The 19433-nt window shown below is 39.5% G+C and overlaps 1 protein-coding gene across 4 annotated transcripts in view; it reads left to right on the forward strand.

Moving 5' to 3' along the window:
- Positions 1–19433, forward strand: part of MPPED2 (metallophosphoesterase domain containing 2) — a 176594-nt gene that overhangs the window by 74936 nt on the left and 82225 nt on the right. For all 4 annotated transcript variants that reach the window (XM_064365070.1, XM_012452261.2, XM_012452259.2 and 1 more), the window contains one exon: positions 17404–17629. In XM_064365070.1, the coding sequence (XP_064221140.1) occupies positions 17404–17629 (226 nt within the window). The remainder of the gene's footprint in view (positions 1–17403; positions 17630–19433) is intronic.

Consider the following 19433-nt stretch of genomic DNA (forward strand, 5'->3'; position numbering starts at 1 on the left):
TGGGTTTGGGAAGTACTGGCCTAAAGTGACTATCTCAGGTTATAATTGTTAAAGGATTTGTACAATCCAGGTTCTAGGGCAGTGATTTTTCCAAGGGCCCTGAGGGGCTAGAAATATGGTGTCATGGGGTAGAACTTTATCCCTCCCTCCTCCCTCCCACAACAACAACAGACTCTTTCAGTTTTTTTTTTTTTAAATTCAAACTTCTTCATAAACTTTTCTTTGAACAAAGTTTTTCCTTCACCCCACTTGCCCCACCACGCAAACAGAAATGATCTGTTTCTGGGCTAAGACACAGGGTGCCATGACTTCCTAATGCCATTATCTGGCCATCTTGGCAGAGCTGAGAGAAAAATCCCATTGAGGCCACTGAATGTCTGAGGTCACATGAACAAGATATGGAAAGTCAGTAGGGGCCAAAGAGAACAACCATGGAAGGTGACCCTGGAACTGAGGCACATGGCTCTAGTCATGAGGACATCTTCCCCCTTAGGACTCCTGGAAGTTCAATAACAATAGAATCCTCATAGGACATTGTGTTACTACTGCCTATTTGGCGTCTTCTCAGTGAAGTCGTGCTATGGCACACCTCAACTCCCCAGAGTCCTACTCCTGATAATAATGAGAATATTCAAGGAGTCAAAAGTAGAGCCTAAGAAAATAAAAGAAATATGTTAGCTTTGTTGAACCATTCCAAAACATGCCCAGACAATAACCACAAGGGCAACAACAGTAATTGACGTTCAGAGTATGCACACATTTAGCCCAATCTCACACACTGTAATCTCCTCTCATTTGCTTCAACATTAGACCATTGGTAGCTTGCCTTCTGAGGGAGAAAATAGAATATTTTAGAAAAAATTTTCATCACAACGGTAGATTTTTAAAAAATTTTGTCTAGCTAATTGTCAGTGAATTAACTACAGGTGATTGCACTGAGTATTCTTATGAAAATTGAGATTTACAAGGAACCATATGCTTGATATACTGGTATTTTTTTTTTTTTTTCTGAGACAGAGTTTCGATCTTGTTGCCCAGGTTGGAGTGCAATGGCACAATCTTGGCTCACCACAACCTCCGCCTCTTGAGTTCAAGTGATTCTCTTGCCTCAGCTTACCGAGTAGCTGGGATTACAGGCATGCGCCACCACGCTAGGCTATTTTTTTGTATTTTTAGTAGAGACAGGGTTTCACCATGTTGGTCAGGGTGGTCTTGAACTCCCAACCTTAGGTGATCCACCTGCTTTGGCATCTCAAAGTGTTGGGATTACAGACATGAGCCACCATGGCCGGCCATATACTGTTCTAAACATCTCTTGGGTATGTGAGTGTGCATGCATGCATATATTTCCCACCTTCTTACATTGAGAGGTTTATTTCTTAGCTATCCTTACTTTTCATTGAAAAAGGGCTTGGCAGACAGAAAATATTTACTGATCCCCCTCAAAGACACTGCCTTGGATTGCCATATCTTGGTAATTTTCTGTTACTCTCTTTCATAGCACCTGCCAATTCTCATCTTCACAATTATAATCTGAGTTACGTTAGTAGGTTATTTACTTCTTTATTATCTGTTGCTCCCACCTTAGTATAAGTTCCGTAAGGCCAGAGACCCTGTCCTGTTTGGTGCATTGTTATATTCCCAGCCAGCCCCATCATACTGCTGGTCACATCCTAGGACCTCAGGGAATATTTGTTGGAGGTTGCAGAAAGACTGTGATCATTCCATGGAATTCTGGGACCCTATTTGATTATCAAATCTCATCCTGACTTCTGAGAGAGTCAGAGACTTAGTGGGATTTAATGGAATCTAATGGGATTTCTTTTATCCAAGCCTACTGGATTAGAAAATTAGGTTGAGACCTGACTTTGCAAGATCCTTGAAATGAACCAAAATGTAAAGAAAAATGAGAGAGTTAAACCACAAAGTGGGTGAATTTGAGAATGTGTGAAATGCCAAATGGCAGAGTTAAAAAGTAAAAAAAAGTTTAACCTGAAGAACCGAAATCTGGCCACACTTTCCTAGCAAGGGATCAACTTCACAAGTTTTGGATGGGTTTGAATAGAAGAGGTTGAAGTTATCAGTTTTGGAGAATTAAGTTAAATCCTGAAAAAATACCTTCTTAAAAAACCAGTGTATCCAATCTCCAGTTTCTGGTCAGAACACTCCAACATAATTCAATTGTAAAAAATAAATAAAAGTAGCCTTTTTCAAAGGAAGTCACCCTTCATTTTCACCATTTTAAGAGTCAATGATCTAGGCCATAGCTTCCACTCTGAGGAAAATAACCACTGTGAAAAGTGAAAGCTGGCATTTTAGAGGCATGTAGAAATGAAATACTGAGCTTGAGATGAGCCTACATGTGGTAAAAAAGGTATCAATCTAGAAAATCTTTTGCTCTCAACCTTGAGAAACCACCCTGGTGGTGTTGATATGAAAAGGAGGTGCTGTATTGGCTGAGGATAAGCAAATGTAGCCCCTTAGCTACTGATGAAAATAAAAGTAAAAGTTGTGATGTTGGCATCATGGAAGAACTTTACCATTGAATTTCATTAAAGATACCTCAGTGATAGTGTCAGAAACAGAAGAAAAGCTTGGAAGAACAGTAGCTAGACCCAGAGAGATAATTTCTATAATCTTAAATTACTTCCTGATTTAAGCTCACGGTTAAGATGGCTAAATAGATGCCTTCCATGAGACAAATGAAAAAAAGGCCTTAAACCGTGATAGTAGAGGTTAAAAACAAAAGAGTATCCTAACAATGAAATTTGATTAGTCCTCTGCGTCTATGAAATATAAAGAAATGAATGACTATATGCCTTGGGTGTTACTGCATGATACTTGCTAGTAGTGGCTGGTAATGTTAGGACCCAGGATTCATGATTGTAGGCACAGTCTCTAGAAAAGTTTCTTAGTTTCTCTGAACCTAAATATTCTGATTTGCAAAGTGAATCATTTATATTTCTGACCCTGTGATTATGTGATATGGTGGAGAAGGAGAGGATTGGCCTGCAAAAGCAGAAGTTCTGTATTGCAACTAAGTCATTGGGTGACCTTGGAAGAGTCATTTAGACTTGCTAGGTCTTAGTTTCCCATTCCGTGGAAGGAATGATTCAAATCTCTCAGGACTCTGCTAGGTTGGAATTTCGGTAAGCCTGGAGTTAGAGGATGAGAGGTCAGGAGCACCCTGCTGTCCCTTGATTTTCTGTTGGAAGCAAAATGATAGAACTGGCCTTGAACATAAATTAGCATGGATTCTTTCTTCTGACCCAGTGACTTGGGGGCCTGAGAAGATGCACACATGTGTCCTGTTTGGGCCTGGGCAGTAAGCTCATTTATAAAGAGTGGCCTCTGCAAAGCCAGCTGTCAAAACAGCAGTGATTTTCCTGAGAAGCCTAGGGGTGAAAACTTTCAGATGAAGGGATACAATGAAGAAGAAATACAGGCACCTTCCTCAAATAATGAATGGCTATTCCATTAACTCCATCTATTGATTACTCCTCTGAGTTACCGAATCTTGGGAACAAAGGCTGCAAAAACCTTTAAGTGCATAGTGTCAACCATGCAGCAATAACTTCCTTCTCTTTTGAGATTATAACATTATTTGTGTGATGTATATTGTTCATTTATTCATTTATTCATCCATTTATTTGTTCACTCATTCAGCAAAATTGAGCCCTTACTACAGGCAGGCCAATTTCTTTGCCCTTTTGCCTTTCCCAGTAAAAAAAAAAGCCTCTGTATAATAGGTTTTAAAAAGCAGATTTAGCTTATTAAAAACAAATGAACAGTATACTTTATGATGTATATAATTGGTGTCATCCTTGAATAAAATAAAAATAGGATTTATAACACTTAAAGGCCATTTTGCATCCAAACTTGAGGCCCTAGCTAATCATATTCACAGGATTCTTAGGCAATATAGAATTATTTCTTCATTCATTCATTTGATAAATAATGATTGAAGCCTTCTGGGAATACAAAGATGAATAGAATATAGTTCAAACCCTCCTGAGGTCCATAGTCAAGTGGGAGAAGGAGAACTCATTAGAAAAATCGTCATTCTGTGAATTCCAAGCTCAGAGCTCCAGATACAAGTAAGGAAGTGGCTGGCAGGGCCAGATCACAGAAAGTTCTACACACGATACCACGGAGTGTTTGGCTCTACGTCTGTAGGCAATAATAGAGAATCTGGGACAATGTCAAGTTGGGTGAGTGTTTAAGTGTGTGGAGGGAGTATATATGAAGAGATGTGTATTTTGATGACATCACCCAGTATTAGTGTAGGAGGGATTAAGAAAAGGTGGCCTTCTAAGAACGGTATTACTTTGCTACGGCTGTCAACCACAGAACCACAGACTATATGGCTTAAACAACAAACATTTATTTTCTCACAGTTCTGGAGGCTAGAAGTCCTAGAGCAAGGTGCTGGCAGGTTTGGTCTCACCTCAGGCCTCTCTTGCAAGGTTTGTAGATACCTGTGTTCTCCCTGTGTCCTCACGTGGCCTTTCAGCCATGTATGTACATCCTGATGTCTGTGTGTCCAGACTTTTTCTAATAAGGACACCAGTCATGTTGGATTAGGGCTCACCCTAATGGCCTCATTTTAACTTAATCACTTCTTTAAAGGATCTATCTCCAAACATGGTCAAATTCTGAGATACTGGGGATGAAGGCTTCAAAATATGAATTTTGGAGGAGCACAATTCAGCCCATAACAGAAGCAAACCAAAAAGTAGGGGAAATCTGCTCCTTGACAGAGTGCATGGATATGTATGAGGAGGGAGAGAAATATACATGTCTTTTAATGAACAATTTAAGGCTAAGGTAGTATGCATTTACCTGACTTCACATGTTTAAGAACAGAGACCCTCATAGAACAAACACCTTTTTTTTTTTTCATTTTACTGTCCTGTCAAACACTTTATTTTATTTTTATTTTTATTATACTGTCTTGTTTGGGAGCAATGTTCAGCAGACAGAGTATGCTCTCCAGCTGTGTTCTGATTACCTGGATTCCTTAAAATACTTAATTTAAATTATTTAAGGAAGAACTTTCTGGAACCCCTTATGCCTTAAGTATACTAATTAGGAGAAAACATAGATTTAGAAAGGCAGTGTAAATTTATCTCTTGACAAATTTTAAGATGCTGGGGCCTAGATCTCTAGAAATTGGAAAACCATGAGTAAGAAATGAAAATGTAGAAAGCAAATTCAAACTCCAACTCTGCTTCTTGGAACTTTGGGCACCAAGGGCCATGATGGAATTTCCAGAAATCATTTCTTCCAATTATACTACATACTTTGTACTGCTTCATACCAGCAGGAGGCTTGTGGCATAAAGCCACAAAACCATTCCCAAAGAAGTATCAGAGACTGTCGGAACTGGGGCTCCAATGGAACCAAAAGCTTATCCAAAGGAGACTTTATGATTTCACACCCCCCCAGGAAGTCTCAGTAGCTCTGATTCGGGGGCGCTCTTATAGTAGTAAAAGTTGCTCACTGAGGGGTGGAGAAAGCAAAATGGAAGAGGAAATGAATATGGTCTCCATTCTCTCTATCTTATCACTGTCACTATTGATCAAAATAACCTTCTCTGAGAGGTTTCTTTGTAAATTTTATCCTTGAAATGCTTCATTAAAGTTTTGAGTTATAATGGGAAGAATCAATTTTATTGGATCCTAAATTTTGCCCTATGCAGCTTTCTGTCCAGAGTATATATTATTAAAATTGACATAGGATGTATGTGCAAGGTAATATCCCCTTTCGTAGGCACTTCTCTAAATTTCAGGATATTCGGTAGAGTGGATTAGATTATACAGTGAGTGGGGACTCTGAAAAGAGAATAGAACTGTGTATTGATGCCTTCAGAAATATTATTTGATGGCAATAAAATATTCCCTGAAATTCCCTTCAGAGGGGAGAAAATGGAGTTTATTTGCAGTAATTGCATTTTCTAGCATTTGCTCTTACACTTTCCAATATAAGCCAATTGGAACCTGTGATTTGGTTTTGCTTATTGACAAAAGTACCATGTAAATTGATCTGTGATGCATTTAAAGAAGATGCTTTGAAAGTTTGGAAATTGAGATGGCTTTTTCTTATTAGATTTTGAGAGTATTAGGGTTCATTTCTATATTTTAGTCTAATGTAATATTAGCCAAATATGTTCTTTTTCAATTTAGTTTTAATCAAGTTCTGGAAGACCATTTTCATCTAGCCCCAGTGGCGCTGTTAAAGCAGAGATTTTATTTCCACTGTCAACCCTCCATTCTGGCTTCTGTAGCCCTGCCCCGCAGAATTCCTGCATGATGAAATCCTGCATCATCTGCCCAAATATTATTTCAGCATGCAAAAATAATAGTAGTTATTACAAAAAGATTTTTTAAATTCTTATTTGTAGGCTTAAGGAGGGGAGAAATTTTAAAAGCCTCTAAAATTGTTATTTCTTTTAAAAGATATGGCATTTATGCCTCATGTTATTTTTATTTAATTTGATCATCACCATACTTAATGGTTTAAAATGCAAACACACAGGCTTTGCATTTGTTCCTCTAATTATTCAGTAGAATAATTGCCACTTGTTTTATAATTATTGCTGGAAGGAACACCTTTTTCTCAGTTGCTTTTAAAAGGCTTTGCAGGGAAAAATAAACATCATTCTTCAGCTCATCAGAGACTTTGTCAGCCAACACTACTAGTTTATTAAAGATATTTATTAAATACTCTTTTAATGATGTAGAAAGTAGGAGATGGGCTCCTTATTCTGAACTAAGTTATATCGCAAAACAGAAGACAAGATAAAAATAACAATAATAGGCTGGGCATGGTGGCTCACGCCTGTAATCCCAGTACTTTTGGAGGCTGAAGGGCTCGAGACCATCCTGGCCAACATGGTGAAACCTTGTCTCTACTAAAAATACAAAAAATTAGCCAGGCGTGGTGACAGGTGCCTATAATCCCAGCTACTTGGGAGGCTGAGACACTAGAATTGCTTCAACCCAGGAGGAGGAGGTTGCAGTGAACTGAGATCATGCCACTGCACTCTAGCCTGGATGACAGAGTAAAACTCCATTTCTAATAATAACAACAATAATAATAACAATAATAATTACCATCCTTTATGTGGCAGGTATTGTATTTGATCCTTTCCTGCTCTCACACCCACTTTATAAGGCAGACTGTACAATTATTCTCTTTTTTTTCTGATCAGTAATGTAAAGCTTAAATAGTGTGTTTGGAGTTTGAGTTTAACAGGTAAAAAGTGACAGAACCAGGAACTTGATCCCAAATCTGCCTGACTCCAAAGTCTGCCGTCTTTCCTTTATGCCATATATTTATATATTCCTCTAAGTTCAAGTTATATAAACATGTGCACAGCTGATCCAGATGAAAACTGACAATGCCTTCACCAATTCTTCTTGTGACTATCCAGTGGAACCCTGATTTGGATGCAGTTTTCCAATGCGTGAGGAAGTAGACTGAAGGGTCTTTAGGAGCTAGTCTGATTGTTCAAATTGAATTTGTTGTATAAATCTTTCTTAAGCCAGGGTCCTCATTTGTAAAGGGAAGTTTGGATAAAATAAACAGTGGAAGAGTCTCCTTTATGATTCATTCTTGTTATCCAGCCAAATGGCAATACTGGAATATAATTGGAGTTGCATTTAGGTAGACAGTTACCACTAGGAATTCCCATTTAGAACATGCCATGTTGATTTGGGTGGCAACTTAGAGATACTCAGCTGGGAAGCAAGGAGGATATTGTCATTCATTTTTACACCTTGTGGTTGTCTTAAAAATATATATAAGTGTGAATGAGTGTGTGTGAATGTGTACGTGTGTGTTTAGGTCACAAAAAGTTGTGTTGGAAGAAGGCTATGGTCGAGGCAAGAATGCTTACAAACAAGAAGTTGCTGAGCAGCAATAAAATCTCTGGACTGTTTTCATGGTCTAAAAATTATGGGTATTAATGGCCTGCTTCCCCATTGTTTGTACTTCCCAGTTGTTACCTGCCATCAATGCAATGCAGTAGTGACTACTGTGAGGGAAGGGGAGTGGACTTTTGTCTCCTTTGTGTGAAGTAAGGTTTATCACATCTCCTGATGCCTTGGGATTCTCTTTATGGAGGAGGCTGAAGTGGAGGAGGGAGCATTTCTGCTGTGGTGTCTTACACTGGTGCTAATTCCTGTGGTGGACCACTGGGCTTTCACTCCGCATCCCCCTGCATTCTCCTGGGTTTCTGGCTCAGCCCTGACATTATTGTAATATAGTTTTCTGTGTTTAATATTTCTTAGACTTGGTTTCCCATTGCAAGCATGGAAGAAACCCTAATGCATGAGTTTCAGAGGAGAAGGTAGCAGTCTGAACCTGCTGTGTGGCTCCATCAGCAAGTGTGAGTATTAACGTTAGAGCTGTCAGGACTTGTGAAAATTAATGGAGCCTGACGGGGGACAGACTGAGGTCAGAGACAGAGCTTGCCCTGACTGAATGTTTCTGGTGGTTTTGTAGCTGAGGCAAGTGAGTGCAAACTGTGGAGCCAAGGGGGATTTCTGGAGGTCCATTCATTCATTTAGCAAGTAGGCAGTGGGTACCAACTAAGTGCCAAGCATTCTTTTAGGTGCCAGGGGTACAGCAGCAAAAAGTTGGCTCTGCCTCCTCATAGCTCATAGAACCCCCTCCTCACCTCCAGGCTGGACTCAGGCCTTCTCTGCTGTCAGCCCCCAGCAATTGCCAAGAAAGGATTAGATGAAATGTCTCCTTAGACCATCCTGAGCTTCATAGGTCTTCCATGCTCCTAGCCATTGGTATTACTTTTTGCCTTTCATCCTCCTGCAGAATTTTCTGCTTAGCCAGTTTTCAAGCCCAGGTTATTCTTATTCATTCTTCAGTAAAATAGAGAGGTTTCAAGGTTTTACATTTTCCCTGTTCCTGCTGGAGTTACAATATTAAACATATAAAAATAATTTTAAATAGGAAAAATGTCCTCCTTCTATGTGCCTTGGGTATAACAAAGTCGCTTTGTATCACTGGCATTAGGGAGCAGCAGTGTTTTAAAACAGGCCCCTGGCACTGCCACATTGCAGGCAGGTTTCAGAAATATGATCAAATTGTTATATATCTCTTGTTTAGAAACAGTCCTGTGATAATAGGTCTGATTATATATATGTATATGTTTGATTCTTTTAAATCCCAACAAGTTAGCTTTTCTTTCCAGCACATGGCCAAAGGAAAGTGAGCTTGAAGCCTGTGCTTTGTGAATTTGATTTTCCTGAGCACTTGGGAGCCATGGCAAGTTTTTCTTCCATCCTGTCATCTCTATTGTTTTTCCTCCTGCTGCAGAATGAGCTTTACTGACTGTGAGTGTTAAACCACAGATATTTTTGGTTTCCTTATATGTTTTCAAAATCTATAATTTAGGAGAATAGAGGAGAGAGGGCATAGGGATTGGCAATCTTAAAATATGTCAGCTTTGTGGAACCACGTTTCTTTTACATAGGAAAACAACAACCCATGTTTGCTTTTGAAGGCTCTCTTTCACCAAGAGCTACTGCTGAATACTGGGGTTTTTCTCTTGGTTTTAGCAGGAGTAAATAGGAGATAGTGATCAATTAGCCTTGCCTACCAGATCTCTGATTTATAAAAGGGTTTGGGGAAAGGATATTTGATAGTAACCACAACCTGATGAGCCATTGTGGTCACCCCTGTTTTCCATACTCCCTGTTCATGAAGAATGAAGAGTATGGGGCAAGAGTTGTCTTCCAACAGGTGGCAGGCTGTATTCGTCTGTTCTCATTCTGCTAATAAAGATATATCTGAGACCAGGTAATTTATAAAGGAGAGAGGTTTAATTGACTCATAGTTCAGCAAGGCTGGGCAGGCCTTAGAAGGGGAAGCCAATTCACCCTTCACATGGCAGCAGCAAGGAGAAATGCTGAGCAAAAGGAAGTAAAACCCCTTATAAAACCATCAGATCTCGTGAGAACTTACTATCATGAGAACAGCATGAGGCTAACCATCCCCATGATTGAATGACCTCCCACTGGATACTTCCCAAAACACGTGGGAATTATGGGAACTACAATTCAAGATGAGATTTGGATGGGGACACAGCCAAACCATATCACAGGCAGATTCCTGGGAAAAGTGAATATTCTGGAATTGGCCTTGGATTTTGGTTTGACCTAAACTTGAGTTTTCTAGGGGAATTTATTCTATAATGATTTATAGCAGAAACCAGATTACAGTTGTATGATACTTAATTTTGAGGAACATTAACTTGTATTGAGGGAGAAGGGCAAGCTAGGGAGGAAATCATGTTTGGCCAGAGCAGTGCTTATATATGTTTATTCTAAAATGCTGATGCATATATGCCCCCAGTCCTCATTACTCTCTATTATCTTCCACCTAGTTCAGCTCAATTCACATTATTTCTTTACCTCCCTAGTTCATGTAGGTGTTTGAATTTATTACCTCAGACTTCCTTTCTCCTATCAAAGTCGTATCCTAATCCTCATAATTATAGCCTTCTCTTCATTGTGTAGGCTCCCACATTATCCTGGGAGCCTGCAGGTAAGAAATTACACCAAGAGCTGCAGTAGCATTTGAGGAATGTTTTAATTGAGCCAGGATGTGTGTTGTCATAGTGTGAGGCTGACACTGCCTCATGTCTCATATAGGAGAAGTCTGTGATATAGCCAGAGAAGCATCTAGAATGGAGAGTTCTGTTTCATGGGTACAAACAAAAAGGGTCATAAATGCCTAGAATTAGATAAAAGATTACCGTAGATGGAGACTGGCATGAGGAGGATCCATGTAAGAGTAGGCCTTATGTCCAACTTCATCAAGTTGTCACATATTTGGGGTCATCTGAAAAACTACTGCTCTGGGAGCCAAAGTTCTGGCCCTACCTGCAGCCTGTGACTGTGCTTAGTAAGTAGCAGCACCTCTCTGGCACTAAGTTTCTTCATCCAAAAAATGGGAGTTGCATGAATCGGTGGTTTCTCTTTAATTTTTTTAAGCCAGGGATAAACTTTCTTCAAATGATGAAATCTTTCACCAGATGGTAAAATCAAGGAAAGCATGGCTGATGTGGTGAGCCTCAGAGAAGGTCGTTTCCATCTGCCCTTCTGCAGCCCCAGGGAGGCTTCAGGGAGCACAACTTCAAACCACCAGATTGTCTTGGAGGAACCTTAGGGGTTCATGTGCTGTGATTCATTGGAGCCATTATAAGTGCCACGTTAAATGTACAGAGTTTTATAAGGGAGGGATGCTGACTTTGACATAAGTTACTATGTGTTTGTTTAACATAGTTATAGAGTTCATCAGACATGTGCATAGCTGAAGATCTTAAACTTTTGTAGATCATTTGTTCCTTGCTACATGCTCATAGAAGAACACTCCCACCCGATTCTAAGAAGAAATTGGAGATATTCCACATGAGTAGTCACTCTTAGAGAAACAGTCTGGATACTATCTATTACAGGTTATACTATTCATTTCTGAATGAGAGGCCACTCTTGACACATTTTTTGGCATTTGGTAATTACTGGAAGAGAGAGACATCTGGGCAAGAGAAGAAGGCAAGAAGTTGTGTGTTCAGGGGATACCTTGTGCGAGGTTAGGATCATCTCGACAGAGGTTCTGTGTTTGCATTGTGTGCAGGTTGGAGGCCTCATAGGCCCACTGACCTTCACCTTTAGATCCAAATGCTTATTGGACCTAATAATACTTTTGTTAGCTTGAAGGTCATGTTGGAACATGTCAGTTTCTGCCATGAGAAAAATCAAATTTTTTTTTTTTTTTTCCCAGATGCTTTGCTTTGAGAGTATTGACATTGTGCCTGGCCTCAGGAAGTGATCCAATTTGTGGATAAACCAATGATTTATTGATGGCAATTGGGAAGGGTGGTCATGACAATAACATAACAACACAGCTAATGTCTATTGAGTGAATATAAAGTGTCAGAAACTGCGCAGGTTCTTTATATGCAGGATCTTGTTTAGTCCTCACCAAACTTTAGAAGCAGTATTTTATTTTTACCCTATTTATATTTGCAAAAACTGTAGTTTAAAAAGAGCTGGAGATTAGTAGGGTAGACTGGATGTTGGGGAGAAGGAACAGGACACTTCATGAGGGATTAAACTTGGAAGAAAATGTGACATTGGCTTAAACTTTGCCATAGCCCAAGAGGACAAACCAAGTTCCTCAATTCTAAGGAAGCTCCCAGCAAATCTTGTGGAGATTGATTCATTCCTTCACTTACTCAACAAATTTGAGTTGTGTGTCTGCCATTTTGAAGATATGGGACTATGTACTTTGGATCAACAAGGAACCACAAGCCATCATCTATCCATTCAAGTCTATGGGGGGACAAGTCACATGCAAAAGCAAAACTCAAAAATGGGGTAATAATAGTGAACATGCACCGGTGGTTTACTCTGCACCGTGCATGTGCTTTAGAGGCTATATTTCATTTTATCTGTGCTAAAACTTATCAAGTAGGTGTTGTTATTATCCCCATTTTGCTAGTACACTTTAGAGAACATAAGGAATCTCCAAGGTCATACAGTTAACATGTGGCAGAGTCTGCAGAGTCCCCATTCTTATCCCCATGCTGCCTCCACAGTTTAAATTGAATTATTAGGAATACAAATGTGAGAAGCACAGTAAGAAATTATTAACTATTATCCATAGATGTAAAGATGAAGAAAGAGAGTGTCATGGAGTAAGCTTGCAGATGAGATGGGATGCAAAGGAAGATGAGGAAGAAGAAAGAGGAGAGGAAGTATCAGAGAGGAAGGGGGAGAACTTGGAGAGTGCCACAGCAGTAATCAAGGGAATGCATCACACCACTGTAGTGTGATTAACAGAGGGGTCAGAACTGAGAAAAAGCCTTGGCTTTGGCCATTAGGCAGTTATTAGTGACATTCCAGGGAAGCTTTTGGAAGGAGAGTAGAAGCAGGAGCCAGATTGCATTGAGTAACTTTTGAGTAACCATTTGGCAGTACGTTGTTAAATCTAATAATATAGTGGCCCATCAGGCAAAACAAATGTGGTAAGTGGGCTGTATGAGAAGAAATCAGAGTAGGGAGATCTGTTGGCAGACTGGGGGTCAGTGTTGCCTGATCTTTTGATTTTCCACAAGAAGCTGGAAATACAGAAACTTTTGGGTGATATTTCCTGAGTTCTAGATGTTAGTTCGATACTTTAAAAATATAAAACTCAATTGAGGGCTAACCATAACACATCTGAGGGCTGAATTTGTCCTACCAGCAGCAAGCCTATGGAATCCTCTTTTCAGAAGTTTAGAAGGGAAATGAGGAAGCATCTCAAAGCAGCAGCAAGATCAAGGAATGTTTAAGATCATGTTTGAGGCACGTGTGTGTGTGTGTGTCTAGAGTTGTTTGTTTTTGTTTTCTTGGAGTGGGTAAATATAAACTCACTAAGGAGGAGGATTTAATGTATAAATAGAGAGGCCCAAAATATCAAGAGAGGAGGTGTCTGGAAAAGGAAGGTGCTTGTGGGATTGGGAGAAATCAGATTAAGAGGCCAATTGCAAAGGGAACATCCCTACTATGAGAATCCAAAATCCAAAGTGTTCCAAAATCTGAAACATTTTGAGCACTGACATGACACTTCGGTGGAAATGTTCATTGGAGCATGTAAGCTTTTGGATTTTTTGGATTTGGAATGTTCAATCAGTATAACACAAATATTCCAGAATCTGAAAAAATCCAAAATCCAAAACACTTCTGGTCTTGAGCATTTCAGATAAAGGATGCTCAACCTCTGTTAGAAAGAGGAGAAGATGCAAACAGATGGAGTGATGGGAAAGTGAAAAGTCAGGAGTGAAGAGAACCTCCCTCCTTTATACATGTGGTTAGAGGATATATTGCCTGACTGGAGAGGGGCTCAGTTGGAGCCTGGACAAATTTTGTGATGGCTGCTTGGGGAGGTAGTGGCTAGAGTGTAGGGCACTTAGAACTGTCAAGTAGCAGTGAGGACCTAGTTTACTTCAGTTCGTAAGTATCTATTTATGTGAAACCACTAAGTGCAGAAGATACAGAATAGGTAAGACTCAAATACTGCCTCTGTGAGTTTATGGTCTTACTTATATTCTGTATCTCTAACCTGAGCTGATGAGGAAGTTTTCCACATTTCATTAATACACTTGCTATCATTGCCACTTTGTTATATCTGTGAGTTACCTCTACTATTTGCTCAGTAATTTTCTTTAAATCACCTCTTATTTTACATACAAAGATAGAAAAAAGGAAGCTGCATATAAGTACTTATACTTTTATATTGTATTTGTCCAAACAATGCATTCTTAAAAGTAGTTTTAAAATACAAAATTATTTGACATTTCCATGTCACCTAAAGTAATCTTGTGTATAATTAGTAGAACATATACCATGCCTTGGAAACAATGAAACTGGTTGGTTCGTTGGTAGAGTTCTTTTTTTTTTTTTTTTTTTTGAGACAGAGTTTTGCTCTTGTCACCCAGGCTGGAGTGCAATGGCGCAATCTCTGCTCACTGCAACCCCCACCTCCCGAGTTCTTCTGCTACTGTGCCCAGCTAATTTTTGCATTTTTAGTAGAGATGGGGTTTCACCATGTTGGCCAGGCTGGTCTCAAACTCCTGACCTCAGGTGATCTGCCTGTCTGGGCCTCCCAAAGTGCTGGGATTACAGGTGTGAGCCACTGTGCCTGGCCAGTAGACTTCTTTATGTCATTCAGAGCAAGGGGATTTTTTTTTTCCATGTTAGAGTATATATATGTGGCCTTGGTTTTTTTTGTACAAGCAGGTCGGCTTAGATGGCCTGATCTGAATAAAACCGATAAAGGCAGGGACCTCTTTGTTTGACAATTTTAAAGGGTTGCTATTTGAATACCAAGAAGTTTGAAGCTTCACTGCAGAGACTTCCAAATTAATCTAGTCTGGAAAAAAACGAAAATGCCATCAAGTAACAGGAGATTTGTCAGCTGCTCTGCTTACACTTTTCATATAAAACATAAAGGTTGGCAGATTATAGATGAAAGGTCAGTTCAGCAAAAAAGAAAATATGTCAGACAATCTCATAACATCGGTAACAGAGGATGGAAGTTGGAAGCTACTATTGGATTCTTGGAAAGAGATGAGTTTGTTTGCGATGTGTAAATATCATCACCTTTTCTGTGGCTCTTCATTTTGGTGGCTACCTTTTTATGTGAGTCTCCAAAATTTGATTTAAAAGACACCAAAGATGCCTGTCTTTCTGAGAAAGATTTACTTTGCAACAGTTTCACTTAAAGAAAAAGAAAAAGAAAAAACCTGGTCTGAAGGGGGAAAATATACTTCTTTTGCCATAGTGGCTAGTCTCACCCACGCTGCCCCTGAACCAGAGCCCTAAAATGAGGATAAATTGAGAAACTCAGGCTTCCTGCAAAAGCAGTGGCGCATAATGAAAGGGTTTATAGTGAGTACTTCATTGTGAATGATTAAAGGGGAACTGGGCAACTGCAGTGTGATTTGTACAGGTAAAATCCTTTGCTCTAAGAATCACACAGTTAGGACCTGCCTTGGAACAGATTGCTTCCTAGTGAAACATTTTAGCCTGTTCCAGTTTTGGGAGTGGGGAACAATATTAGGCCCATAGTGTCACAGAGCCATAATATTAGAGTTGTAGGGCCCCTCACAAATTTCTAGCATGTGCAGTGCCGGGAATTTGTGCACTTGAAGTGTGGAAATTGTGTAAAATACCACCATTCTATCCAAGCAACTTTGCTATGTACATCACACTCCTAATTACTAAATTCGCATAAACATGCATTTGAGGGAGGCTTCCTACTCATTTGTGAACTCTTCAGCACAGCCTTGCAAATAACGGAGGCCAAAGACGTGACACACAGCACTGTGGGCTAGTAGTCAAAGATATCCATTGATACTTGGCCTCAACGTTTCTGGTTTCTTCTCTCTGTGGTGTTATTTTCTATTAGACTGCTTTCCTCTATCTCTTAAGCCTCCCCATTATTGCCCTTGCTATATATGCAATTTTATTATTGTCAGAAATCTAACAATTAATAGCTAAAGAAAAGGCAGTAATATTACAAAACATGATCTGGCAGTCTTCAAAACTGCTTCAATATTAGCAAATACGTTTGTGATGTGCTGCTGAGACTGTGTGGACGTCACAGTGTAATCTTTAGAGTTTGAATTGCTGAAATCCAAGAGGACTGATGACAGAACTTGTTTCCCTCATCTCCTCCACAAAATTATCTTCCCTACTAAGCTTTCTTAATGAAATCATTGAGACTCTGGCTTGCTGGTAAGAACCAGTTCTTACAACAAGCGTATCCATTTCCTGCTAGTGGTAACTTTAATTCTTCCTGGAATAGCAGGAAACATTAATTTTGCATTGGACCCACAGGTCTCAGAAAGCTAGAATTAAGGTGCCGTTGTCCCACCCTTTTTTCCTCCAAAATAAAATAAAAGAGCAGCAGATCAACAGTGAGGCTTGAGGGATGGGTAGAGTAAAGGAAAGAGCATTAATTTCAGGTGGGGACAGCTGCCTGGCACTATCTCCCTTTGGATTTTGGTTCTTATAGCATCACGGTGAGTTATTAATATGTATGACCTGTACTTTATTCAAACATTATAAATCTATGCAGAAGTCTGGTGTTTGGGTTTTCCTTTATAGCTTTCATTCTTCTTCCCAGAATTATCTCATTTTGATCAGGAAACTTTTGCATAAAAAGCACACACCGAGAACTCACATTTCCATACCATAAATATTAAAAGGGAGTTAAGCTTTACAGTTTCTTCTGCCATCCCAATGGGAGGAAAGTTAGCCTTCTAATCAGGGGGCCTTACTAATGTTCTTTTTATTCACAAGCCAAAAGGTAAACTTAAAATTAGAGTTGAAATATGAAATTGTACTATGTGGTTCCTTTCATGTATGTCAGTCTTCGAATATTTGGCTATGCCATGTCTTTTGTATGAAGGATGTATTAAAAATCTAGTAGTTATCTGAGTTATTAAGAGTAGGTGGTTAGATTATGTTTTGAGGACCAAACTAGGTCCAGACCTTCTCTTAAGGATCGTGATTAAAGTGATTTTTACTGGATAAGTACAAAGTGTGGATTCATCACAATGAATACGTAGCATACAGAAGAGGGAAATGGAACTAGAAAACTTAATGTCTTTTTAGCCACGTTTTAGCTACTTAGCAGCTTCCTATCTCCCGTTATTGTCATTTTTGTCAGCATAAAGGAGTAGTCATAAATTCCAGTTCACATGGAAATGTAAAGGAACGTGTGAGCTATTTCATTTGGGTGAGCTGTCTGCTAATCACATACTCTCAGCTGTTGTACTTTGTGATGGGAAATAAACGTGCTAATTGGTGCTCTTTTTTCTTATTTCAGGAAACCTGCCATATGAATATAAAATAGTGATTGCTGGGAATCATGAACTGACATTTGATAAGGAATTCATGGCAGACCTTGTTAAACAGGACTACTACCGTTTCCCCTCTGTGTCCAAATTGAAACCAGAGGACTTTGACAATGTTCAGTCCCTCCTGACAAACAGTATTTACTTACAAGATTCGGAGGTAACAGTGAAGGGATTCAGGATATACGGTGCACCTTGGTAAGTGATGATTCAAACAGTTTTCCACGTTGTTTTTTAGCTCAGTGCCAAGAAAACATGGCTCGGACTTAGATGCTTTAAAGGAAAATGATTAGGATGGAAGGAAACCTTATTTCTGTATTTACAACAAAATACATACTGTACTGCTGCAAAATGCAACACTTCTTTTCATTGTGATAGAAAGCCCTTTAGGCAAGATCAATAAGAGTTAAGGCTTTCCTAGATATATACAGTCATCCCTCCTTTGGTATCTATGGGGGATTGGTCCAGGACCTCCTGCAGATAACAAAATTCCAGCATGCTCAAGCCTTTTATATAAAATGGTGTGGTATTTGCATATAACCTATGTACATCCTCACGTATACTTTAAATCATCTCTAGATTACTTATAATACCTAATACAACATAAATATGATGTGAATCATTGTTATACTTTATGGTTTAAGGAATAATGACAGGAAAAAATATCCAGCACAGATGCAATTTTTTCTAATATTTTCTTTTTTTTCTTTTTTATTTTTTTTGAGATGGAGTCTCTCTCTGTTGCCCAGGCTGGAGTGCAGTGGTGTGATCTCTGCTCACTGCAACCTCTGCCTCCCAAGTTCAAACGATTCACCTTCCCCAGCCTCCAAAGTAGCTGGGATTACAGGCGCTCACCACTGCGCCCAGATAATTTTTATATTTTTAGTAGAGATGTGGTTTCACCATGTTGGCCAGGCTGGTCTTGAACTTCTGACCTCTGGTGATTTGCCTGCCTCGGCCTCCCACAGTGCTGGGATTACAGGCATGAGCCACCGTGCCTGGCCCTTTTTCTAATATTTTCTATCATTAGTTGGTTAAATCCCTGGATGTGGAATCCCTGATTATGCCTCCATAATCAGGGAGGCTGGCTGTATATATTTATGCTGCTGGGTCCGGGTGAGTGTCTATGTGACACAGAAGGATTTGAGAGGAGGTCACCATGCTGCCCTTTACACAGATTCAGCCACTCTGAACATTCCATCAGCCTTAGGTAACTCATTTCCCTCTCATTTTGTACTTGAAGCAGTCATAAAATATCTTGCTTAGATTAGGGTTTCTCAAATCTCTCTACACATCAGAATTTCCAGCTCCGTAGAAATACAGATTCTGAAGTCCCCACCTCCAGAGACTCAGATTCTCCTTCTTGAGATGAAGCCGAGCCGTTCATATTATTCCCTGGGCATATTCCCTGGGCAAGACTGATGCACAGGTGGTCTGGAAGTTAGTGGTTGAGAGAGCTGGGGCTAGAATTCCCAGAACTAAGCTCTGGAAAACTTGAAATGGGCATATATCCTTGGGGGCCAGACAAGAAGCATGTCAGTCTTGACTCTATCAGTTGACAGTTTTCAGGTTTTAAAGGAGTTACTTCACAGTGTCTGAGACTCAGTTTATGCATCTCTAAGAGGTGAAGATGATACCTATTTTAGAGGGTTATAATGAGGATAAGATAGGTAAAGTTTGTGGTGGATTTAAGAGAGTATCAGGTAGTTTGCTTAAGTTGTGAATTATAATTTTTCTGGCCTTGGGCTTTTCCACTAAATATTTATATGAACTTAGGAAAGTCATTTAGGTCCTAGAGTCAGTTTTTTAAAATCTTTAAAATGGGAGTGTTAGACTAAATGATTGTCAATATTAGCAAGTTCTAGGATTTTTCTGAGGGTGCATATAGAGCAGAACTAACCTGTGTGTATATATAGGGCAGAAGAACTAACCTTTACTCATCCAATACGGAAGACTATCCCAGTCTTTGCCTAGGAGTTGTGGATAGGACTGGAAAAAGACA

The sequence above is a fragment of the Aotus nancymaae genome, unplaced genomic scaffold, assembly GCF_030222135.1.
Source record: "Aotus nancymaae isolate 86718 unplaced genomic scaffold, 86718_ANA_hifiasm-v0.15.2.pri h1tg000059l, whole genome shotgun sequence".
Taxonomy (NCBI): Eukaryota; Metazoa; Chordata; class Mammalia; order Primates; family Aotidae; genus Aotus; species Aotus nancymaae.